The 26,685-nt window shown below is 41.5% G+C and overlaps 1 protein-coding gene across 1 annotated transcript in view; it reads right to left on the bottom strand.

Annotated features, from left to right (window-relative positions):
• The window catches only part of LOC126484829 (thrombospondin type-1 domain-containing protein 4-like), a 141,800-nt gene extending 118,051 nt beyond the window's left edge, over positions 1-23,749 (bottom strand). The window contains exons 1-2 of the mRNA XM_050108425.1: positions 23,730-23,749; positions 22,920-22,986 (exon numbers count right to left, since the gene is read on the bottom strand). Coding sequence (XP_049964382.1) covers positions 22,920-22,986; positions 23,730-23,749 — 87 coding nt within the window. The remainder of the gene's footprint in view (positions 1-22,919; positions 22,987-23,729) is intronic.
• Positions 23,750-26,685: the final 2,936 nt, after the last annotated feature.

Below are 26,685 nucleotides of genomic sequence, written 5' to 3'. Positions count from 1 at the left end.
TACAGCGTGTATGTAAAGCAAACCTGATTTGCATCCTCATAGTGGCGCTACAAGCGCCTCTCTTATGGGACTGGCGCGAAATTTTAATAGACGTCATCGTTAAAATGTAGAAACATGCCTATTAACTTTCGTTTATGTCGCACAGCTCTTTCTTGGTGTTGTAATTTTTTCTCCGTAAGTGTATTTGTTACAAATATCGTCATAAAATTTGAACATGAGGGAGATCCGCATGAATTATCGTAGATTAGTAAATTGTAGATTGTACTGTGGATTTTGTGGGGAAGCTACTACAAATCTAGCGAGACCCTCTCCTAGAGCTGGAGCACATAGACCAAAAATGGAACTGGAAGTGGGAATACTTGCCCTCCAGACAAGAACTGGAGAGCGTACGGAGGAAGAGGATGGAGAAGTGGGATCTGGAAGGCGGCAAAAATTTTGTTTTGTGGGCATAGAGAAAAGAAACCTTTGGTGCAAAACTAAAACTTGTCAAATAGTCACAAAAGAGATGACTGCAGAAAAAGACAGTATCTTTGACAAGATTTCTATGAATCTTTCTCACGCGATTGGTGCGAAGATAAGCTTTTATTTATTACTTAGCTTAATGCAATAGACCCTGTAAAATAATAATGTACTATCAGTTTCGTTCTGCAGACTACACAGAAAGCACACGATTGTGAAAGATGAAATATGAGAATGAGTAGACCGAATGGAAAGACACGTATACCAAAGCTTAAGTAAATGAAAGAACATAAGTGACTTTTATTATGATCTCATCTCTGACATCAAGTATTCGGTTTATCGTATAAATTGTTCTAGTTAATTGTGCAGCCGAGACCGTCTAATACTGAACGCGTGCAGGTTCACCACTGTTGGAGAGCTTATGCGGACGGCCTAGTAATGCAATCTGGACTGGACGGCAGCTGCCGCGCACTGTGGTCAGTGTCTTCGTCCGACTTGGTTCGACAGGCATGATAATCATATTGGAAAACGAAGGAGTTGCTTGTTGGTAGAAATAACATAAAATGGAGTTCCACAAAAATTCATTCGATTTCTTGATACGGAATTTAGGACCAGAGAACTGCGCGATGCCGACAAGCTGTCATGTCACCTGTTGTAAACCGTCATGTAGATACGGTGTGGAGGAGCATCAGGTTACGCTCGGCCGTTGTCGGCTCTCCAAACCTTGCAGCCACTACTTCTCACTCAAGTAGCTCCTTAATTGGCATCACAAGGCTGAATTGTCACTGTCACAGTCCTCCCACCACGGAAACATACGTGACAGTACTAGGAACTGAACTCGAGCCCTCTGCATGGCGTTCAGTCATGCTTTTCACTCAGCTACGGACGCGGTCATTTCCTCTACAAGTACAGACAGAAAAATCAGGGATCTACTTTGTGGAGCCAGTTCCTCTCTCGCTAGTTCAGAACGCAATGTGCACGGCCACAGAGAGAGAGAAACAGTCACCAAAGAATGCATGTGTTTTGCGGTGTTTCCCGAGTAAAGATTTACAGCGCATTCTTGTTTTGCGGTAAAGACGGTTACAGGAATCAAGTACACGAATGTGTTGGAAATACTGCTTTTTTCACAATTAGGAGAACATGCCGAGAATTTCACTTCCACCTGTACGTAATAGCGTTTCTTTACGGTGACCGTGGATCTGGAATTGTGGCACAGGCCTCTAAGGTCGTCTGATCTCTGATTATGTGACTGTTTTGTGGAGGTTTGAGAAATACTGCCCTTCTAACAACGCTGGATGGAATGCATTGCATCATAGCTACAGTAGTGAATACAGTAACTTCTAGAAAAATTAAACAAGTTTGACTATCGTCTGGATCTTTGTTGTAAGCCCGTTGCAAAGCGCAATGAAAACATATAGAAGGAAATTGAAAATTTTAATACGAAATGTAACTGTGAAAAGAACCCTAAGGATGTACGGGGAGTAGACAAAAATATGGAAACACCAGGAAACACAACACATGTCTAAGAGAGTGTAGGAAAGCCATTGGTATTCAAAACAGTTTCCAGCTGGTTCAGAGTAGGCAAATACAGGTTCTGTATGGTTTTCAGTGGAATCCTGTACCATTCTTCCAGCAAAATAGTGACAAGTTTAGTTAACGGTGACAGAGTTGGATAGCGATCACGCACCGTTCTTTCCAAAGTAGACCACAAAAGCTCAGTAATATTTAAATCGGGTCACTGTGGTGCTCATGCAATATGCGACAATTCATTTCCATGCTCACAGAACCTAACATGGACAATGCGAGCTGTGTGGGCAGGAGGCCTGTCATCTTGGAGCACATCAACACCACTGGGGAACAAGCATTGTGCCACTGGATGGACCTGATCAGCCAAAATATTCACAAAATATTTGGTGTTAATGCGACCTTGCAGAAGTACCCACGAAAACATGAAATCCCTGTGCCAAGGTATGGCTTTCCAGATCATCACCGTACGCCCGCCATGTTTCACTCTTGAAACGTAAACTCAGCCAGAAGTTGAGAACAGTGTGAAACATTCATCCGATGAAATGACTTCCTTCTATTGCTCCCGTTACGAAATCTGCTTCAGTGGTTGGTTAGTTGCTTGGTTGGTTGGTTCATATGGGCGAGGGGACAAAATAGTGAAGTCATCGGTCCCATCGGATTAGGGAAGGATGGGGAAGGATATCGGCCGTGCCCTTTTAAAGGAACCATCCCGACATTTGCCTGAAGCGATTTAGAGAAATAACTGGAAACGTAAATCAAGTTGGCTGGACACAAGTTTGAACCGTCGTCCTCCAGAATGCAAGTCCAGTGTGCTAACCAATGCGCCACGTGACGAGTAGGTTTGGAATTCCGGCTCGCGCAGAAATTCCTCGCTTATCGAATTTCCTTCATGTTATTTTTGATGCTGGCAGTGATCACGAGTGCGACCATGCATTTATAGCGTGTATATCCATTTTTGAAAATCTGCTAGATATAGAAAGTATGAACTTTTAGTCCTATACCGAAGTAAAAATTTACCCCAAATTTCTGTTTACATCCCTATAGAAAGTACAGTACTATGAAATAGGACGAATCTCTTAGAAACACCCTATATTTTCCATTTCAAATACGCTATCGGCAGATTGCTGTCGAAAACGGTCTGTTGTGGAAATCAAATGGAATTGATTGTTTCATTTCTAACAGACAAAACCCTATGCACGAAACTTAATATCGTTCAGTATTTCCGTTTTCTTGAAAGAACCAGTATCGACTTGGCCTTACAAACGAAATATGTGTTAGTTTCATATATGGATTACTCTGATAGTACCATGATCTTTATAAAGAGGAATTTCACACATATGATAAATTCAGCTGCCCTGGACCTATCACTCCACTTAAACCGGACTAACTTCCTTACATTGCGCTTTCTGACGACGAAGACGCATATATTTTTGCGTTTCTTTCGTGTGCTAGACTTTTAGTAACCTAGCCAGACATGTAAGTGACCCGTCAGGGCAGAGAGGGCGTTATTAGGCGTAGGTATGAAACAATACCACCTTTAGCAAAAAACTGTGTTTGTCTAATGAGAGGGGTAGTTCAAGTTAAAGAAATAAATAAGTATCACTATTTGGTAACCTGAGTATTATTATTATTATTATTATTATTATTATTATTACTGGGACCTTGGGTATATGCCTGGAATTCACTCTAAATGAAAAAAGGTAGCTTAATCTCGAACCACTTCAGTAATACAAGTACCAATGGTAGTGACTGACAACGTGTAACCAAATGGATGCCCAAAATGTGCGGTTTGATGGTATTGCTAAGATGGACACTGACTAGTTAAGACTCAAACAAACTGTTGGTTGATAGTAGACACTGATCAAAGCAAGTACAGAGTGCTTCTCGAATAATATCTCTAAGTGTTGTAGCATGATTAGCAAATGTGTAAGTACATCTGTCTTATTCTAGTTTCTACCATACGTCATCTACGCTTCTACTCTTTAAAAAGCTTTTAACATTCATTAAATCTGACAACATAATTCACAAGTATACATACTAATCTGAACATATTAATGTCTCAGCACACAATATGCAGAGAAACAACTGTATAACAATCTGTGAAATGAGTGTTCATATTAAGTGTTCCTTACTGTATATCAGCAGTGCAGTCCCTAAATTTTAAGTCGAATAGAAACTCTACATACGTCCTTTAACCACTGTTAAATTCTATATCCTAAGTAACTCACACGCTATTCACACAGAAATACGAAATGAGTGTCACAGTATCTCTGTTTGCAGCGAAGCATATGTGACACTCTCTCCTTTTATCTCGTTACTTAGCTGACCACAATTTTCCTTCCTTTAATTACTTTAAAATTATAACTATATAACATACGCAGGTAATATGAGGATAGTTCCAGTTATTTTATAGCAGATGAAGTATCTATATCTGATCCTTGTACTAACGAATACTTATTTCTTTTGCATTTGTACAACACCAGAGAAACCACAAGCTGTTCATGCATATAAATCATGTTGTTGTTGTGGTCTTCAGTCAATAGACTGGTTTGATGCAGCTCTCCATGCTACTCTATCTGGTGTACGTTTCTTCATCTCCAAGTAACTACTGCAACCTACATCCTTCTGAATCTGCTTAGTGTATTCATCTTTTGGCCTCCCTCTACGACTTTGACCCTCCACGCTGCCCTCTAATACCAAATTGGTGATCGCTTTATACCTCAGAACATGTCCTACCAACCGATCCCCTCTTATAGTCATACTGTGCCACAAATTCCTCTTCTCCCCGGTCCTATTCAGTACCTCCTCATTAATTACATGATCGACTCATTTGATCTTCAGCATTTCTGTAGCACCGCATTTCGAAAGCTTCTATTCTTTTCTTGTCTAGTAAATCATAGCAAGAGAAAAAAAGTCATTTTTGCAATCCAGTGATTGGATTAACGTGCCAAACATACCATCGTATTCCCAAAATTTCAAAAGATCTTCAAGCGGTTATTTCATGAAGTTTAATTGTTCTGCTATGTCAGATTCTTCTATTACCAAATATTGCCCATTTCTTTAAGACCAAGACAATTATTTCAAATTACCCCTAAGGTACTTCGTGAACAATCCCAATAATTGTTAATTCCATTTTCCTTTTCGAGTTTTCAGCTCTTTTATATCGCTTGCACAACACTGAAGCTCAATGGCGTAACAAAGATACTATCACCAACATTCGCTACATAATTGAATCGTGCACTGAATCCAGTTATACAAACGAAAATTGCTTTAAACAACGTTATCTCAGTCGATACGAAAACAGTTTACAAAAGAGAGTTACAATACAGGGTGATTCAAAAAGAATACCACAACTTTAGGAATTTAAAACTCTGCAACGACAAAAGGCAGGGCTAAGCACTATCTGTCGGCGAATTAAGGGAGCTATAAAGTTTCATTTAGTTGTACATTTGTTCGCCATTTCAGCCAATAAAGTTTTTGGTCCCATTTTCTTCGAAGGTGCTACTGTAACTGGACTACAGTATCTGGAGATGTTAGAGAATTGGCTGTTCCCTCAGCTCGAACAAGAAGCACAACAATTCATATTTCAGCAGGATGGAGCGCCACCACATTGGCACTTATCTGTCCGTAACTACCTGAACGTCAACTACCCGAGGTGATGGATCGGCCGCCAGGCAGCCCGTGACAGAGCACGTCATCACTGGCCTCCAAGAAGCCCTGCCATTTTTTCTTATGGGGGTATGTTAAGGATATGGTGTTTCGGCCACCTCTCCCAGCCACCATTGATGATTTGAAACGAGAAATGACAGCAGCTATCCAAACTGTTACGCCTGATATGCTACAGAGAGTGTGGAACGAGTTGGAGTATCGGGTTGATATTGCTCGTGTGTCTTGGGGGGGGGGGGGGCATGTTGAACATCTCTGAACTTGTTTTTGAGTGAAAAAAACCTTTTTAAATACTCTTTGTAATAATGTATAACAGAAGGTTATATTATGTTTCTTTCATTAAATACACATTTTTAAAGTTGTGGTATTCTTTTTGAATCACCCTGTATTACGATTTATGCAATGACATTTCCAATTTACTTGCACAAGGCATTAAACAATTACTTTTGCATATGGATATATAAAAGTGATCTCTGGAGGTAGTTAATGTATCGGTTATGACTACCCGCGGTTCCGCCTGGCGGATGGAGGTGTCACTTAGTTACGTAGTTGTGGTACGCAAACCACAGATGGCTCTGCCGTGCCGTTACTTTTCCGTGTACGCCTTGGCGTCCAGAAATATTAGGGTCAGTTTGCTTCCAAAGTAGCAAACTGAGCAGTGAACTTCATCGCTAGTTCAATTTCTGCAACTCCTGATTACATTGAACTGTCTTTGATTAATACTTACTCTATATTCTGCTTTCATTGGACCATTTCATATGACAAGTCTTGTGATTATTTCTTACTTCCACTGGGCATAGTAAAGTCATAAGCGAATCTTCTTATACGTTCTTTCATCCTGAATTTTATACTACTCCTTAGCATTTCTTTTACTTCCGTTAATGCGCCTTCAATGTACAGCATGAATAGTAGGGGAGAGGGTGGGGGAAGACTGCATTTATGCCTTACACCAAAATTAAACGCATCACTCTTACCCTGTTCTGTAAATCCTTAAATGTGACTTCATCTGGCCGTCCTTCCTGTGTCTAGAATGTTTTATATTATCATTTCACAGTAGAGAAAATTGTACCGTCGTTAAGATCAATTTCAGATACCAACTTATTTGCAGGTTAACAGAGTTGAGGTGCGAGTCGGTGTAAAACAATACCGGTACTGAATAAGGATCGGAACGTTTCCTTCTAATCTAAACTGTTACAGTATTTACCGCAGTCTGTTATTGTCGTCGTAAAGCACTTTTCTGCGTCACTGGCGCTCCCAAAAGCTTGTTTGGCAATCATCAGCGACCGGATCAACTGAAGACCAGCTGCTGGGTGATCATCTGCGTGGAACGCGCCTTCCCATGGGCATCTCCTCTCCTCGCCTCGCCCCACCCAGCCCCGGTCAGTTCAAGTGTTGACCCCTCATAAATTAAATAACGTTATCAGATCGGTGACGACCGAACGTCTGCCGACATTAGCATCGCACACGTCCTGCCCAGCCGCCCCATAAATCTCAATGGAACGTCATTGCGTCCAATCCGATCGTATCGCGCATCGGCCGATGCATTAAGTGGGTCCCTATTTCAGTTCTCCGAACGACAGTATCGATTCTGAGCTACTAAATTGGGTGTAATGGTCGCGACCGGAGAGCAATTTGGCCTCCCGTCCCACAGCCGTTCCGGCCTTAAAAACTCAGTATTGAGTTGTCTCGGAACCAATTCCTCGTTACAGATACACGAGAAATGCCCCGGAAAGTTGTTTACTATCCCACAATTTAGCACTAAGAGTATTAGCTGCTCTGTCGTACTCAGCTACGAATAAACGCCAGTAATAAGTGAAACGCCCTTGAGTTGTACGTCAGGTTGTTTGCATTATTTCAAGGCATACAGCGAATAAAATAACTGGTGGACGTCACCCGCACACACTGACGATTACTGTTACCTGTACTACTAAATCATTTTTTATTCCTCAATAGGTAAGAGATACCTATATGTGTGAGAGGCTTATTTATTTTTTTCCCTTTTGTGTGAAACACCTAAGCCGTAAATAATGACAAAATTATGATTTTTGTACGTTTCCTTTAGATTTATTTATGCCAACAGTGTCATTTACTGTGAGACATCTTTCTCGCCATGCATTCATGCGCCCATTGATAAGCACTTGTCTGTGTCAAGGAATCTAATCATTTACCCGTCTTCTAGAGAACCTTATCTTTTTATGGGAACTGCAAGGCACGTCTAAAGCAAGTCGATTAAACTGAGCCAACCAATAGAAATACCTGGCAGGCAGAATCGTTTAGCGAGGACCGAATAATCAGCAGACGAAAAGACACATCCCTACTTCTGTTTGTTCCGCCTCCGTGGCTGTGTGGTCACCGTGGCCGTATGCCATGCCAGAGACCATGGGCTCTATTTCCGGCTGGGTTCGAGACATTCTTCGTTTTGTTTTTGCTCTTTTTTTATTCCCTTTTACAGTTTGCGTGAAACACTTCGAAATTAACGTCGTATTTATGTTTAGTTATCCGGGCTTGAAGTTGGTTGTATCATTGCTTTTTCACTCACTAAATTTTATCATGGGCGTTATTAAGAATATAGAGTGATTTTCTTTGCCTTTTGTCTAAATCTAGTCATTTAAAGTCATGTGGTCCGTTGAAGGACACTTGTATGTCAAACATGTGGTTTTGTATTCATTTTCTGAACAATATACATTAAGTTTAATTTGTTATTGCCAACGGCTTTACCACTGTGGTAAGACCGGTTTCCGTCAGATCACTGAAGTTAAGCGCTGTCGGGTAGGGCTAGCACTTGGATGGGTGACAATCCGGTCTGTCGAGCGCTGATGGCAAGTTTTATGCACTCATCCCTTGTGAGGCAAGCCGAGGAGCTACTTGATGGAGAAGTAGCGGCTCCGATCTCGTAAACTGAGATGCCGTCGGGAGAGCGGTGTGCTGAGCACGTGCCTCCCCATATCCGCATCCAGTGGTGACTGGTGGCTGAGGATGACACGGCGGCCGGTCGATACCGTTGGGCCTTCATGGCCTGTTCGGGGGGAATTTTGCAATTTGCTATTCTTACGAACTTACTGTTCATTCTTTCTGATCTTTTTTCAAATCTTCGCATTCGATCATTTGAGAATTCCATTTCAAGAAGAGAGAATTAACTGCCTCCAGCAATGACGGAACTTTCTTATTTTTAAATGAATTTTTCAGTTTTCATCTTGAAGTGGAAATTTAAGGTATGTTGTTTCAACGACGAAAACTTCTACATTTTGCTGTCACACTAGCTCAGATTTTTCGTGTTATTATGTATTATAGTATACAGAGTGCAAAACTTTTACACTGCACGAATTATACCTATTAGGTGTAATTCATAGACACGAACAGCGATTAACTACGTGAGATTTGATGTAGGGATTATGGTTTCGGTTTCTTCTTGGTTTACGGGTTCGATTCCCGGCGGGGTCAGGGAATTTCTCTGCCTCGTGATGGCTGGGTGTTGTGTGCTGTCCTTAGGTTAGTTAGGTTTAAGTAGTTCTAAGTTCTAGAGGACTGATGACCATAGATGTTAAGTCCCATAGTGCTCAGAGCCATTTTTTCTTCTTGGTTTATCTTGTGGTAAGTCCCCCTATAGTTATTGCGTTTCTCTATAAGAAAGTTCTTTGTCTCTACGAAATATAAAACAAAACTTAGTCACATTGCCTTTGTCGACTTATGCGTCAGATTTCATATCGAGTGGGATGTTTTAGGGCACTGAAAACCTGTCTCATGGTCTCTTGTGAAATCACAAGTGAAAATGCAATGTAGGGATAAGATTTCAATGTGAAGGAAGGTAAATGTTATCCTGTGACTTCAGGCGATGGTTGTGCACAGAATCACACAGTGTTACAGCCATTATTCTGTTGCATGAACAAGACATATGAAGAAAAATGGCATACAGCAATCGTTACGTTTCCAGCGATACTAATACATATATCAGTTCACAAGAAGTAAAACTTGATTGTCTTTAACATGCTTAAAGTGATACAGAATCACTTTTTCAGATTCTACAAGCGCCCATCAGATGCCTGTATTCAGATATAACATAAAAGTAACATACAGGGTGTTACAAAAAGGTACGGCCAAACTTTCAGGAAACATTCCTCACACACATAGAAAGAAAATATGTTATGTGGACATGTGTCCGGAAACGCTTACTTTCCATGTTGTTTATTACTTCTCTTCAAATCATATTAATCATGGAATGGAAACACACAGCAACAGAACGTACCAGCGTGACTTCAAACACTTTGTTACAGGAAATGTTCAAAATGTCCTCCGTTAGCGAGGATACATGCATCCACCCTCCGTCGCATGGAATCCCTGATGCGCTGATGCAGCCCTGAGAATGGCGTATTGTATCACAGCCGTCCACAATACGAGCACGAAGAGTCTCTACATTTGGTACCGGGGTTGCGTAGACAAGAGCTTTCAAATGCCCCCATAAATGAAAGTCAAGAGGGTTAAGGTCAGGAGAGCGTGGAGGCCATGGAATTGGTCCGCCTCTACCAATCCATCGGTCACCGAATCTGTTGTTGAGAAGCGTACGAACACTTCGACTGAAATGTGCAGGAGCTCCATCGTGCATGAACCACATGTTGTGTCGTACTTGTAAAGGCACATGTTCCAGCAGCACAGGTAGAGCATCCCGTATGAAATCATGATAACGTGCTCCATTGAGCGTAGGTGGACCAAACTAAAATGAGCTCTAACATGGAAATTAAGCGTTTCCGGACACATGCCCACATAACATCTTTTCTTTATTTGTGTGTGAGGAATGCTTCCTGAAAGTTTGGCCGTACCTTTTTGTAACACCCTGTATAACACATGCTTCAAAACTGGTCATTTATTATTGCTAAAATAGGGAGAGTTTGAAAAGCAGTTTGAAAGGGTGTGAAAAGAAGGATGATCTCGTGTACTGGTGAACGCAGTATACTCGACTTTTCATTGCTTTCAGCTGTGGGAGAGATCCGTTGCCTATCGATTCCGTACGGCTCGACAAAAGCACAAAAAAAAAGCTCGTGTTAACTGATGTGAGGAGATAATCAAAAATTTGACTGACCACATGCAAAATATGTCAACAACATTGTATTAAGAGAGGAAACCAGATTATTCGGACACCCCTATGTAGTGCGGAATTTGTCAGTAAATGTCAGTAGAGGTGAGCCCGCTAGGAGGGAGGGGAGCCGGTGAACTTTATTTCCAAAATTCTAGGTGCCATAACGCACCGCTTCAATCATACAGCCCCACCCACCTCTCGCCATAAGATTTAATACAAAGAGCCGGTGCTACCGTCTGGCATTGTAGCAGTGTCATTTTGCTCCCCAGTTCTAATCGATTCACATCGGCACAAATCGGTAGTCTTAATGACTGCCGCAATATTCAAATAGTTGCATTCTAGCTGCTGGGTGAATGAATGTCCAGTATATTGGCGTCCGCTAGGGAGGGAGGGGGGCTGGAATTTAGGAACACACTTTTTTTTATTACAAAGTTCTGTCACTTTGTAGTAATGGTTATCAAAGAATCTACTGAAGTGTGGATTTAGAGCTGCAAGCCGACGGGAGATACTATTTATTACTTTAGCGATCATTATGTATATTTGACTTCTTTTTATTGTATCTCTGTGAGATGAGAAAACTCGAGAAATTAGTACTAATATGCACAATCATTCTTCCCATGTGCCATTCGCGAGTGGAGTAGGCAAAGGGGTATCAGTTGGTGGTACCAGAAGTACCATCCGCTACACACCGTCAGGTCGCGGAGTAGTGATTGAGATGTAGACGTTATCGAGAATTCTTACGATAATAGACGTCCGTTGGCGAGAGGGCGGTGGGGGGATGGGGGGGGGGGGGAAGGGGGGCACTTGACCCTCTAAAAATCTGGAGTACGGAGTTTATATTCATCACAAGATTCTCATACATCTGTAGAAGTAATTTCCGTGATTCTGCAAAACCTCCAGTTTAGCCTGTTGCAGCATCATGTGGTTGATCGTAGTGAGATGTTACGGCAATCACCTTCTTCTCTTCAAAAAATGTAGTACCAGACATTCCATTCTGGAGCACTGGCTTCTTTCTTTTGTGGGCTGCTGTGATTTCATTAACAATGAGCACGCTGGTGTTCCACGAATCAAAATTAAGGCGGAAAAAAGCCGCCCTTGTGTGGGCCTTGCCGACTGCCTTTATGGTTTTCTTCCAAGTTAGTACGAGGCTTTTCCGAACTGTTCGGGACTCAAAGTCGCCGTCACTGTCTTCTTAACGTAACCAACAATAGCTGAAACACATACGAATAGAAATCCTACGTCAGTATCGCAAATTTTCTTTGTTTATTACCGGTTTCGTCTCATTGGTGAACAGTCCTAAGATCTAAAATACAGAAAACTGCGTATAAAAAGTGAACAATAAAAAATACATTCATTGTTTGAATTTCCATTATGCGGTACTTTGCAATCTTAAATGTAAATTACACATCGTCGTATTCTTAGAGCTATGTGGCCCTAGTTAAACAAAATGTGTTATCCTCTAGCTTACGATGAGTTGGTAAACAATTTTTCTTTATCTGATACACTGACGCAAGGCTACTCATGATTGTAATTGACATCTCTTTTTAGTCCCGTTTACATACATATTTTACTAATTATTGATGTTTTATTAATTGACACAAACAGGGTTATTCCGCAAGAGCGTGCAAAAATGTAACAGGACATAGAGAATGCTCCACTGAACAATTTGAGATAGGGAACCTGAGGTCGGAGAAGCCAGCTTAATGAGACATGCAAGTAAACTTGTCCACCCAGCTTATTTACAACTAACATGCGTACAGGTTTACACGTACTGTGCTGTTTATTTACGTGTACATTCTTTACTTCCACACCGAGGTTAAGCGCTGTCGAGCTGGGCCAGCACTTGGATGGGTGACCATCCGGTCTGCCGAGCGCTGTTGACAAGCGGGGTGCACTCAGCACTTATCAGGCAAACTGAGGAGCTAGTTGATTGAGAAGTTGCGACTTCGGTCTCGTAAACTGACATTCGGCCGGGAGAGCGGTGTGCTGACCATATGGCCCTCCCCATCCGCATCCAGTGACGCCTGTGTAGTGAGGAAGACACGGCGGACGATCGGTATCGTTGGGCCTTTCAAGGCCTGATCGGACGGAGTTTCGTTCTTTATTTCCTGCAACGAAACAAGGAGGACGAGCCTAGATACCAGGGCTTTGTGATGCAAATTTTGTTTGCTTCATTTCTCCATAAGGTGGCTCTGGTGTATCGTATTTACGGTGTCTCATGACAGAACGTGCTATGAATCAACGACAGACCCATTCATTACTCAGTGCTATTCAGAGACGTAGAGTACAATACGATGAAGCGGTGCCGGTACAGTGTTTTCTGGCCGTTGGATTGGAAGGGGAAGTCTTATTCCATGGCCTACGAATCGGGCAGGTAGGTTAGAAAATTTAAAAAGGGAAATGGATAGGTTGAAGTTAGATATAGTGGGAATTAGTGAAGTTCGGTGGCAGGAGGAACAAGACTTCTGGTCAGGTGACTACAGGGTTATAAACACAAAATCAAATAGGGGTAATGCAGGAGTAGGTTTAATAATGAATAGGAAAATAGGAATGCGGATAAGCTACTACAAACAGCATAGTGAACGCATTATTGTGGCCAAGATAGATACGAAGCCCACGCCTACTACAGTAGTACAAGTTTATATGCCAACTAGCTCTGCAGATGACGAAGAAATTGAAGAAATATATGATGAAATAAAAGAAATTATTCAGATTGTGAAGGGAGACGAAAATTTAATAGTCATGGGTGACTGGAATTCGAGTGTAGGAAAAGGGAGAGAAGGAAACATAGTAGGTGAATATGGATTGGGGGACAGAAATGAAAGAGGAAGCCGCCTAGTCGAATTTTGCACAGAGCACAACATAATCATAACTAACACTTGGTTTAAGAATCATCAAAGAAGGTTGTATACATGGAAGAACCCTGGAGATACTAAAAGGTATCAGATAGATTATATAATGGTAAGACAGAGATTTAGGAACCAGGTTTTAAATTGTAAGACATTTCCAGGGGCAGATGTGGACTCTGACCACAATCTATTGGTTATGACCTGTAGATTAAAACTGAAGAAACTGCAACAAGGTGGGAATTTAAGGAGATGGGACCTGGATAAACTAAAAGAACCAGAGGTTGTACAGAGATTCAGGGAGAGCATAAGGGAGCAATTGACAGGAATGGGGGAAATAAATACAGTAGAAGAAGAATGGGTAGCTTTGAGGGATGAAGTAGTGAAGGCAGCAGAGGATCAAGTAGGTAAAAAGACGAGGGCTAGTAGAAATCCTTGGGTAACAGAAGAAATATTGAATTTAATTGATGAAAGGAGAAAATATAAAAATGCAGTAAGAGAAACAGGCAAAAAGGAATACAAACGTCTCAAAAATGAGATCGACAGGAAGTGCAAAATGGCTAAGCAGGGATGGCTAGAGGACAAATGTAAGGATGTAGAGGCCTATCTCACTAGGGGTAAGATAGATACCGCCTACAGGAAAATTAAAGAGACCTTTGGAGATAAGAGAACGACTTGTATGAATATCAAGAGCTCAGATGGAAACCCAATTCTAAGCAAAGAAGGGAAAGCAGAAAGGTGGAAGGAGTATATAGAGGGTCTATACAAGGGCGATGTACTTGAGGACGATATTATGGAAATGGAAGAGGATGTAGATGAAGATGAAATGGGAGATATGATACTGCGTGAAGAGTTTGACAGAGCACTGAAAGACCTGAGTCGAAACAAGGCCCCCGGAGTAGACAATATTCCATTGGAACTACTGACGGCTGTGGGAGAGCCAGTCCTGACAAAACTCTACCATCTGGTGAGCAAGACGTATGAAACAGGCGAAATACCCTCAGACTTCAAGAAGAATATAATAATTCCAATCCCAAAGAAAGGAGGTGTTGACAGATGTGAAAATTACCGAACTATCAGCTTAATAAGTCACAGCTGCAAAATACTAACACGAATTCTTTACAGACGAATGGAAAAACTAGTAGAAGCCAACCTCGGGGAAGATCAGTTTGGATTCCGTAGAAACACTGGAACACGTGAGGCAATACTGACCTTACGACTTATCTTAGAAGAAAGATTAAGGAAAGGCAAACCTACGTTTCTAGCATTTGTAGACTTAGAGAAAGCTTTTGACAATGTTGATTGGAATACTCTCTTTCAAATTCTAAAGGCGGCAGGGGCAAAATACAGGGAGCGAAAGGCTATTTACAATTTGTACAGAAACCAGATGGCAGTTATAAGAGTCGAGGGACATGAAAGGGAAGCAGTGGTTGGGAAGGGAGTAAGACGGGGTTGTAGCCTCTCCCCGATGTTGTTCAATCTGTATATTGAGCAAGCAGTAAAGGAAACAAAAGAAAAATTCGGAGTAGGTATTAAAATTCATGGAGAAGAAATAAAAACTTTAAGGTTCGCCGATGACATTGTAATTCTGTCAGAGACAGCAAAGGACTTGGAAGAGCAGTTGAATGGAATGGCCAGTGTCTTGAAAGGAGGATATAAGATGAACATCAACAAAAGCAAAACAAGGATAATGGAATGTAGTCTAATTAAGTCGGGTGATGCTGAGGGAATTAGATTAGGAAATGAGGCACTTAAAGTAGTAAAGGAGTTTTGCTATTTGGGGAGCAAAATAACTGATGATGGTCGAAGTAGAGAGTATATAAAATGTAGGCTGGCAATGGCAAGGAAAGCGTTTCTGAAGAAGAGAAATTTGTTAACATCCAGTATAGATTTAAGTGTCAGGAAGTCATTTCTGAAAGTATTCGTATGGAGTGTAGCCATGTATGGAAGTGAAACATGGACGATAAATAGTTTGGACAAGAAGAGAATAGAAGCTTTCGAAATGTGGTGCTACAGAAGAATGCTGAAGATTAGATGGGTAGATCACATAACTAATGAGGAAGTATTGAATAGGATTGGGGAGAAGAGAAGTTTGTGGCACAACTTGACCAGAAGAAGGGATCGGTTGGTAGGACATGTTCTGAGGCATCAAGGGATCACCAATTTAGTATTGGAGGGCAGCGTGGAGGGTAAAAATCGTAGAGGGAGACCAAGAGATGAATACACTAAGCAGATTCAGAAGGATGTAGGTTGCAGTAGGTACTGGGAGATGAGAAAGCTTGCACAGGATAGAGTAGCATGGAGAGCTGCATCAAACCAGTCTCAGGACTGAAGACCACAACAACAACAACAACGAAGTCACCTGACCTGAATCCCCTTGATTATTTCCTATGGGGATATCTAAAGCCACTTGTATATGAGACCCAAGTGGATACAGAGATGGAATTAGCTGCCAGGATTGTAGCTGCCTGGGACGTGATTCGAAACACACCAGGGTTATATGGCAGGGTGCTTCAGAATATTGTTCGCCGATGACATGCTTGTATCGACGTTGACTGCCGTCAGTTTCAGCACATTTAGTAAGACACAGTACAAATGGTACCTTCATGGTGTCAATGATGGTATTTGCAGTGAACTAATGTAAATAAAAGAATACGCAGTAGTGTGATTTTATTCCTATTATCTCCTTAAGCTGGCTTCTCCGACCACAGGTTCCCTACTTAAAATTAGACAGCGAAGCATCCTCTTTGTACGTTCTTACGGGAACACACTGTACAGTGCCGTTTGTATTTACACGTAGGCATCAGTTTACAACACTATTTCACTTTTATGTATTTAGTGCTTATAGACGGTAAGCAAAGCAAGAAACACCTAGACCATAAGCTAGATGTGTATTGTGTGTGTATTTTATGGCTTCTGGATTTCGGCCTTTGAATGTGATTCATTTCACAAACGTATTAAAAAAGTAAACGGAATATTGTTCATTAGTCATCGGCTTATTGTATTTTATGTATATTGGACATATCAGCAGTTCATGCTACATTCTGTAACAAATAGTTAAGGCCACTCTGATAATATTTTTGTCTTTCTATATTACTTTTTATCTTCTGTAAGACTTAAGGGCTCAGATACACTACTGTTGGTTAGCCACGTATATAATGACTGGCGACTGCTACGGTCGCAGGTTCGAATCCTGCCTCGGGCATGGATGTGTGTGATGTCCTTAGGTTAGAAGGGTTTAAGTAGTTCTAAGTTCTAGGGGACTGATGACCACAGCAGTTGAGTCCCATAGTGCTCAGAGCCATTTGAACCATTTTATAATGACTGGTTCGTTATCATAGCCATTCATCGAGATTGTTGCATCTCGCAACTAGACCTTGGGTTACGATATTACTTCGTCCTAATATTAAGTAATATTTTTTGATCAGTAATGCCGTTATATTTTTCTCCGTTTAGAATAATGCACAGTCTCCAGTAGCACTTTTGATGTAATTCCGTGACATCCAGAACTTGATGTTTTTTTTATTATTTAACGAACCGATAATATTTAGTGTTTATTTACTACAAATGTGCCGGCCGGGGTGGCCGAACAGTTCTAGGCGCTTCAGTCTGGAACTGCGCGATAGCTACGGTCGCAGGTTCGAATCCTGCGTCGGGCATGGATGTGTGTGATGTTCTTAGGTTAGTTAGGTTTAAGCAGTTCTAAGTTCTAGGGGACTGATGACCTCAGATGTTGAGTCCCATAGTGCTCAGAGCCAAAATACTACAAATGTTCTGATATGACCATAATTTCTTGCATTTATGTAACGTAAATTTATAAAACAATTTCAGTATATTAACATTGTTTGCCTTACTAGAGTCACGACTGTATTAAATGTGTTGGATGGTAGCGCCATCTGGTAATTAGTGTTTTCGTGTAGCCATGACGCTGTCACTTACTTCCCCTGTTATAAATATTAGAAGTGATATCTTGTTTACAACTACTCATGGACGATACAACTATCGTTGCTGTAGATCGTTTCCACAGATGTGGCAATACAGGCACTGTAACAAAATCTAGTTAGTGATTAACGTTGTCAATTTGCAAAACGAACTAGGATTTTTCATTTTAGGTGAGTATTTGATATTACTCAAATTATTTTTTGCGTGTTTGTATTGTCACGTTTTAGTATTTTCCTATTTTTTTTTTCTTTTGTTTAACTAGGGCGACTTAGCTGTAAGAGTATGACGGTGTGTAATGATCGTCACACACTGGACAACATTTTAGACTGGTAATGTATTGCACAGTGGAAATTCAAATATTGAATGTATTTTTTATTGTTCACTTTTTATATGCAGTCTTCCGTGTTCTAGATCTGAGGATGGCTTGTCAATGAGCCGAAACCGGCAACCAACAAAGAAAATTTGCGCACTTGACGTAGGATATAAGAACGTAGATATGAAACTTCCTGGCAGATTAAAACTGTGTGCCCGATCGAGACTCGAACTCGGGACCTTTGCCTTTCGTGGGCAACTGCCCTACCATCTGAGCTACCAAAGCACGACTCACGCCCGGTACTCACAGCTTTACTTCTGCCAGTATCTCGTCTCCTACCTTCCAAATTTAACAGAAGCTCTTCTGCGAACCTTGCAGAACTAGCACTCCTGAAAGAAAGGATATAGTGGAGACATGGCTTAGCCACAGCCTGGGGGATGTTTCCAGAATGGCATTTTTCACTCTGCAGCGGAGTGTGCGCTGATATGAAACTTCCTGGCAGATTAAAACTGTGTGCTCGACCGAGACGTTCTATAAGAACGTAGTTTTACAACAGTGACGTCAGACATCGATAGTCTGTAATAAATAGAAGCACCTATCCCCATGCAAAACCACTCGTGCCCTGTGTAAGGCCGTTGCAATTCGACCGAAAAGTCGGTTTTAGTTTGTTTTTTGTTTTTGTTTTAGTTTGTTATTGTTGTTAGTTTTTAGCAATGACGCGGCATAATACCCAGACGAATTTCAATCACTTTGACGTAGGATGTTTACACATCATGTTTTAAATCAACAGAGCGCCTATTGGCCCATTTGGGTGTGGCCTTGAGACGTGTTCGGATACCTAATGGTAAGGTGACCGTTCCGGATTAGCGGGAAATCTTAATTTGAGTCGCAGTACAGCACAATTTCTCATTGTCGTCATTCCATTAGGCATTCCATTAGCTATTCCATAGCGGCTGTCGTCGCCGCAGTGTCTGTGAACATTGCGTCATACTTCTGAACAACAAAGGCACTGTAATATCATATATATTTAAAAAGGAGCACTTTTCTAAACGTTTTCTCGTTTACTTGTTTAAACCGAAGTAGTAATTAGACTTCTGAAGCTGTTCTACAAAAGGGGAACTCCATTCTCTAATGAATCGGAGCTTTACTATTTGGTGGTCTCTAAAATGCATACCTTAAGGCTCAATGCACACAATCGAGTGACAGACGCGCGTGCTCGCATCGAAACCGCGGCCTCAGAAATCGTTTCAGTGCAAACACGGCTGCGATAGCGGTAATCGTGCAGCGGTACACTACTAGATAGGAATCAAGTCAGTATTCAGGTAGGCAGGAGAAAGCAGGTAGTATTTGCTCATTTCTTTTAAGAATATATTAAGCAACGCAACAGGAGGTTTTGGACTCAATGGTTACTTCACGGCTGCTGAAAATAGCGTTTATGGGTTTAAGAGAAGACGAAGGTAAATTCTTAATTTTTGAATGAACATATTGTCGTTTGATGAATTGTCAGTAAAACAATAGCGGCAGCGTGAACTGTTCATCGCTTCCTGATGTCTGGGCAGTGGATGCACTCTAATTAATCTCTATTATCAATACAGAATCGGCCACACAACACTGTATAAAATTCTACGGGAAGTTTGTAAATCTGTGTGTCTTGCATGCATAAGGGATACAGAATGTCACAAAATACAGCTGGCCAAAAATGCACTGTGTTTGAACCGCGTGATATCTAATCTGGACAATGAAATCTGTTCATCTTATGGAGGACGTTCACGAATTGTAAAAGAAATATCTTCGTGATTAGTTCATTAGCGACGCGGACAAAGTACTGTCGAAGGACAAATGTATCTCTATCTGTATCAACAACAATAGTCAGCAGTGAATCAGTTTATTCCAGAACGTGAAACACCATTCGAATTTGCTGGATTTTACGTAGACGCACTTTTTTCTTCGGAAAATTGCCCCCAAAATTCAAGTGCGTCTTATGCTCGAAATATAAAAATGTCCAGTGTATGATTCAAAACACCCGCCAGTCTTAAAAATGGCCATATATTCGATGCTGCAGGGGGAAACCTATCCCTATTAGGCAACATTCAACTGACAGCAGCAGTGCACCGTTGCGACGAACGTGGGTTTCCTCTCTCCCGCCCTGCCGTCACAAACCCATAACACAGTCTAGCCAATGGTGCGCCAACTGCAGTCTGTGGTGCTAATGAACTTGAATTGAAAGTGATTTCCCTTATCGGTAACAGCACAATATTTTTGTCAGTAGCTAGTTTCTTAAAGGAAAAAAATTAAAGGTATGATGTGGGCTATAAATTGAAAGTAATAACATGCGCAGAAGAACATGGACACAGAGCAGCTGAGCGGCATTTCGGCCGTCCACCAACAGAAAAAAAGTCATTCGAGGTTGGCGGGCTAGTAAATAAGAACTAAAAAAAGTGAGGAAGAGTAAATGTGCAAGTTGTGTATTGAATACAAAATGGCCCAGACTAGAATGGATTGAAGGACACCTCCAGAATGGCATCGGAATTAATACAAAAACGATTCCAATACAAGCTCGTAAGCTAGCGCTGCGGTGGAACTAACAGACTTTGAGGGTGGAGTTGGTTGGTGCTATAGCCTTATGAAGCGTCATGGACTTAGCATGCGAACCAAAACCAAAATATCTCAGAAAATGCCACAAGAGTATGAGGAGGAAATACAATCTTTCCATCGTTTTATTTCTCAACATCGAAAGGAAACCATAGTGGAACTAAGGCAAAGAGAGAATATTGCTTTGTAGTCCAACAATACAAATGGTAAAATGTTATCTTAAAACGGGCTTGAAAATTAAGTTGTACCTTATAGCATGTAGTGTCTTATAGGCCATAAAGTACATACAGTATATGACTTTTGAAATGTGTACAATTATGGCTGCAGTGCAATAAAGCATTCAACCGGTCTCGGTAACAGAATTTATATTAAACTGTTATTGTTCACTGAAGGTGACAGAGCTATCACCAGAGCGCAAAGCATTCGCTGCTTAGCTTTAATTCAAGTTTTAAATGGCTACATCCGAGCAGAAACGCCACCGCTAGAACAGAAACAAATAATTTAACAGTAATGTTTACCTATACCATCTCTCTCCTGATTCGGTTTCGCAGCAAAACATATATATTTGCGTATTTTTATACCCTTTAATGAAAAATTCCGCGTCGAAATCGGTTGCATCCACAGCAGGCTGGCGTCAAGCTGTTGGTTCGCCTGCAACGGTTGCTGCTTCGCGGTAGCTTGCAGGTTACAGCTGTAGTGTGTGCCGTTCCACTGTTTGACACGCAATGATGAAACGCGGAAGAAAACGACGCTGCGAACTCGCTATGTGCATACAGCGTAAGAGCTACGAACACTTCTTCACCAGAAGAAATGAGTTTCGCAGTTTCGAAGACGAACATGGGCTCATGGCTCTTAAGGTATCCATTTTACAGCCCATGTTCAGCAGACATTTTTGCTTCGTAACACTTCTTCCACTTCATTAGGCCGTCTGGTACAGGAACCATGTGTAGAATATCTGAATTTAAAACAGCCTTGGTTGTAGACCATACTTTTATTAACAACGTGTTTCGCGATCATGTACGTCTATGTAGACACTTCTCAAGTCACCTCACGGTGCGTGGCGGCGGGTATCCTGTACCACTACTGGTCATTTCCTTTCCTGTTCGCCGTCCGGTGTGGCCGTGCGGTTTTAGGCGCTTCAGTCTGGAACCGCGTGACCGATACGGTCGCAGGTTCGAATCCTGCCTCGGGCATGGATGTGTGTGATGTCCTTAGGTTAGTTAGGTTTAATCAGTTCTAAGTTCTAGGCGACTGATGACCTCAGAAGTTGAATCGCATAGCGCTCAGAGCCATTTGAACCATTTTGAACCTTTCCTGTTCCACTGGTAAATAGAGCGAGGGCAAACGACTGTCTCCATGCCTCCGTATGATCCCTAATTCCTCTTATCTTATCTTCGTAGTCCTTACACGCAGTGTATGTTGGCGGCATTAGAATCGTTCGGCAGTCAGCTTCAGACGCTGGTTCTCTGAATTTTCTCAGTAGTGTTTTTCGAAAAGAACGTCGCCTTCCCTTTAGGAATCCCCATTTGCGTTCCTAAAGCATCTCCGTAATATTGACGTGTTGTTCTAATCTATCGGTAACAAATCTAGTAGACCGCCACTGAATTGCTTCGATGTCTTCCTTCAGTCCAAGCTGGTACGGATCCCAAACACTTGAACAGTACTCAGGAATAGGTCGCACCATCGTCCTAAATGCGGTTTCCTTTACCGGTATATACTCATCCTAAACTTCTCTCAACAAAGCGAAGTCGACCATTCGCCTTCCCTACCACAGTTCTCACGTGCTCATTCCATTTCATATCGCTTTGCAACGTTACGCTCTAATATTTAAACGACTGACTGTGTCAAGCAAGATACTATTAGACCCTAATACTGTATCCGAACATTACAGGTTTGATATTCCTACTCATCCGCATGAACTTACAGTTTTGCCTTCGTGGGGCATCTGCAGATTGTCTTAAAATTTTCCTTTTACAACAAATTAAAAATAATAAAGCGGCTCTGTGGTAGACTGAAGCACGGCTCGAACAAATGAGCTCGCGTGTATCAACCTAGAATAGAGCCTTTCTACGGTTCTTAAAATGTTGGAAAAGGCGAAGGTCTGGGCGAATCCATTTGATTAGACGCGAGCTTCCGTCTACCACAGAGCCGTTTTATTACTTTTAATATGTCGTAAAAGGAAAATTTTAAGATGATCGGAAGCTACCCCGAGATGGCGAAATGCTTTGTTAGTAAAAGAATAAGCTGTAACCAAGACTGTTTTTAATTCAAGTATTTTTTGCTTCGAATGATCATTCTTGTCATATCCGGAGAATAGTGACAATATCTCTTGGGACACACGGTATATATACCTAACTTGCAGGTCTAAAACATAGTTTCAAGTTGAATCATCCCCTTGTATCTCCTTAGTTAAAAAGTGAACCATTTCACTCAGAGGGACAATACATACAAGATGATACGCTTACAGCCAATATAATGTCTACTGAGAACTGACTGAACTTACCTGCAGCGGATACTTGCTGGCAGTCTTGCCATAGGAGACCATCAGCACACTGGCCGCCATCAGCAACCTGCAAAGAGACACAAGGCATATTAGACAGCTGCACGTACACATTCCAGTAGCGCATATATCCATATTATAGAGTGTTAGTTCCACTATCACGTCGCACGCCTGTATGCTTCTCCTCAGGGCTTGGTGAAGGTGTTTGACTTGGTAATCTTAATATTGATAACTAAATGAAAAACAATGCAGTTAGTGATGGATGAAGTTATTGGCTCACATGGCGACTTACTCATTCAGGGCGAAGAAAGTTTCCTTTCCACTACTATTATGTTACACTAAAAAGCGTAATGTAACAATAACTGTCATCATCAATAGCAGCGTCAGCAGCAGTTGCGGCCACAATCTGACTTCCTTCAGACGTCTTTGCGCACTGCAGCGATACACATTCGTGTTTCTCCAGTATACTCTCTAATATCACATGCTCACTAAACGTTAGCTCCTCAACTCGGTCTTTTCTTAGATCTTGGAATTATTCGAGATCATTGAATGCTTCTAGCATTAGTCCCTTTGCTGCCTCATTTTGCGTTAGTTCAGTTTTTGTATTCCAACTACGCCTACATACGTGTTGCGCTCTTTCCTTTCGTAGCAACCTCCTGAGTATTTTACTACTATGGGTCTTTCCTATCCCTAACAACCTTGCTCGGCGCATACTAGTCTTTGGCGTATTGAGCTGTCATTTTGATTTGATTCAATAAATTATTTCTTTTATATATCGGCCATTTAATCGCTCGAGGAACATATCCTACTTACATCCGTGCCATTACAGTCATGATGAAGTCTTTCACTCTAGTCTCTTATATTTGTTTCCAGTTGTTCCCAGCGATTCCAAACAAGTACCTGATAACTCAACCACTTTACATTTGGATTGATTTTTGGAGTAATGTACAAGCCTCATTGCTATTCGTCGACTGCTGATACACAATGATTTTATGTTTATACCATTTAAGGCACACCAGAAGCTTAATTTTGCAAACGCTGTGTTGTTAAATACATGTACTAAAGGCCATTTTTCATTTCTTTCGTTTCTTATTTCTTTTCTCGTACATTAATTCTCACAACTGGTTCTATGACTCATAAAAATGGTGTAGGCCCCAGCCTTGGCGCAGTGGATACACCGGTTCCAGTCAGATCATCGAAGTTAAGCGCTGTCGGGCGTGGCCGGCACTTGGATGGGTGACCACCCGGGCCAGGATGCGCTGTTGCCATTTTTCATGGTGCACTCAGCCTCGTGATGCCAATTGAGGAGCTATTCGACCGCACAGTAGCGGCTCCGGTCAAAGAAAACCATCATAACGAACGCCCCTCCTATCCGCATCCTCAGCTGAGGATGACATGGCGGTCGGATGGTCTCGATGTGACACTTGTGGCCTGAAGACGGAGTGCTGCTGTGCTTTTTTTTCAGGTGTGAATGTAATGGATGTGGACTATCACAGCCGTATTTTTCTAAGTATTGATTATTCAGATTTCAGCGCTACGTATGCGTCGTCTTTAGGCCCTTTTGTTAACCAAATAAGTACTTGCACTCATTGACTCATGTATCATTGGACCCATACATCAAGTATGTGCTGTGGGCAACTGTTCGTCAGGAGTGTATATTCCGAACGTGTAGTCACCACTGTAATAAAAAATCGTAAACAGCCGCAGGTGAGTCACTATGTTTATTTAGTTTTTCATTATGAATATAATGTTGACGTTCCTTCTTCCCACAAGGAACTAATTGTGCAGGACAAACATAAAGTTCCCTAACCGATGAGAAAAAAAGGAAGTACAAAGGTAGCAGGTTGTCGTTCACCTCTTGACAAATTTTTTTCACCATTTATTTTCTAAAAGATTTTGGGTGAAAATAAAGAATGTTTAAGGCGACCGCTCCCGTAAAGCGGGAAATACGGGTTCGAGTCCCCGTCCGGCACAAATTTTCACTGTCTTCATTCCCTTATACAGCTGATGGTTGTTTGCATTCGCCACAGGGAATACATTTCATGTATTTCATAACGCCTGTAGTCGCCGCTTTGCCTGTTCCTTCAGACTCGCTTGCATATCCGAAGGTACATTGCATCTTTTCTCTTAACAACACAGGCACTGCAATATAGCAAAACCAGTTTCTTAGCCTGTCCTAAAAATGTGTAACTTTCACTAAAGCCGTCGTATTTGTCCCGAGCGATCAACAACTGTATCGATATTTAAAATAAATTTAATTTAATTTTTATTTTTAGTTCCACATAAAGATTTTTTTTTAATACGTCACTAGCTTCGGTACCCCTGAATCATCTTCAGATCTAAAAGCAAATGTAAACGAAATATGTACTGTCTGCTTTTATAAAGAAGTAGGAAATCGTTGTAGGTAAATGTGGAATTTACCTACGTAGTTGCGTCAACAACCCGTCTGTATCATAACCACATATCAGAGTACAGTGGTACGAAACTGGGGTTCATGTTTAAAACGCCTTTGCAGTTTACACAGTTATAGTTATATACGTTTTATAATTTTAGCCTAAGACTTTCGCTTTTTATGTAAGATACTGCAGTATTTTGTCGAATGCAAATCCGTTGTGACCACTGCATCCCTCCCCCCATCGTTTCACAGTCTTAATGTTCTAGGTATAATTCTTAAATAATTCTACTTTTATAATTTTACTTGTTACTATAATTATTTACAGAGTGTAACGAGATACGCTCAGGACACCTCTTCCTCGTCTTTTTATACTCATAATATCACAACTATAGTATTTTACATAATTTTACTTTTTATTTTTAGCGTATAACTTTCTCTTATCACGAAGGTTACTATAAAGTTTTACGAAATGTAAATCCGTTCGGCTCTTGTCATCTCTCCGATTCCCCTCCCTCAATTCCTTCCCCTCTCCCAGTTCTCCAATTTTCTCCTCTCCCCTTCTCCTATTCCCACATACCCCCTCCTTTCATCAGTTACCAATTTAAAACATGGATCACAGTTTCACATCATGCTGTTCTGATGGGTGGTTCTGACATGAACACGATGGGTCGCTGACGCAACCACGTAAGTAAATTCTACATTCATATACGTTTTGTAGAGTAACAGTCCGTACATACATACATCAAAAAAAGTTTTGCATCACCTTGGTTCCGAGAGTTCCGTAACTTGTACAGAAGATTGGAACAGAGATCAACATAGACATCATTTCCGCCCTTTTTATTGCTCATGAAAACCACACATTTCGTGTTGTACCGCCATACAGCTAGACCTTCAGCGGTGATGGTCCAGATTGCTGCCACACCAGGACCTCTAATACCCAGTACCACGTCCTCTTGCATTCATACACATTCATACATGCCTGTATTCGTTGTGGCATACTGTCCAAGGCACTATTGGTCCAGATTGTCCCACTCGACAACGGCGATTCGGCGTAGATTCCTGAGAGTGGTTGGTGGGTCACGTCGTCCATAAATAGAGCTTTTCAATCTATCTTTGGCATGTTCGATAGGGTTGATGTCTGGAGAACATACCATGCTGGCCACTTTAGTCGACCGATGGTCGTTATCCTGAAGGAAGTCATTCACAAGATGCGTACGATGGTGGCGCGAATTGTCGTCCAATAAGACGAATGCCTCGCTAATATGCTGCCGATATGGTTGCACTATCGGTGGGAGGATGTCATTCACGTATCGCAGCCGTTACGGCCCCTTCCATGACCACCAGCGGCGTATGTCGGCCTCACATAATGCCACT

The sequence above is a fragment of the Schistocerca serialis genome, chromosome 6, assembly GCF_023864345.2.
Source record: "Schistocerca serialis cubense isolate TAMUIC-IGC-003099 chromosome 6, iqSchSeri2.2, whole genome shotgun sequence".
Classification (NCBI taxonomy): domain Eukaryota; kingdom Metazoa; phylum Arthropoda; class Insecta; order Orthoptera; family Acrididae; genus Schistocerca; species Schistocerca serialis.
Note: the sequence above shows the minus strand (reverse complement) of the source record. Positions and strands in the feature narration are given on the sequence as shown.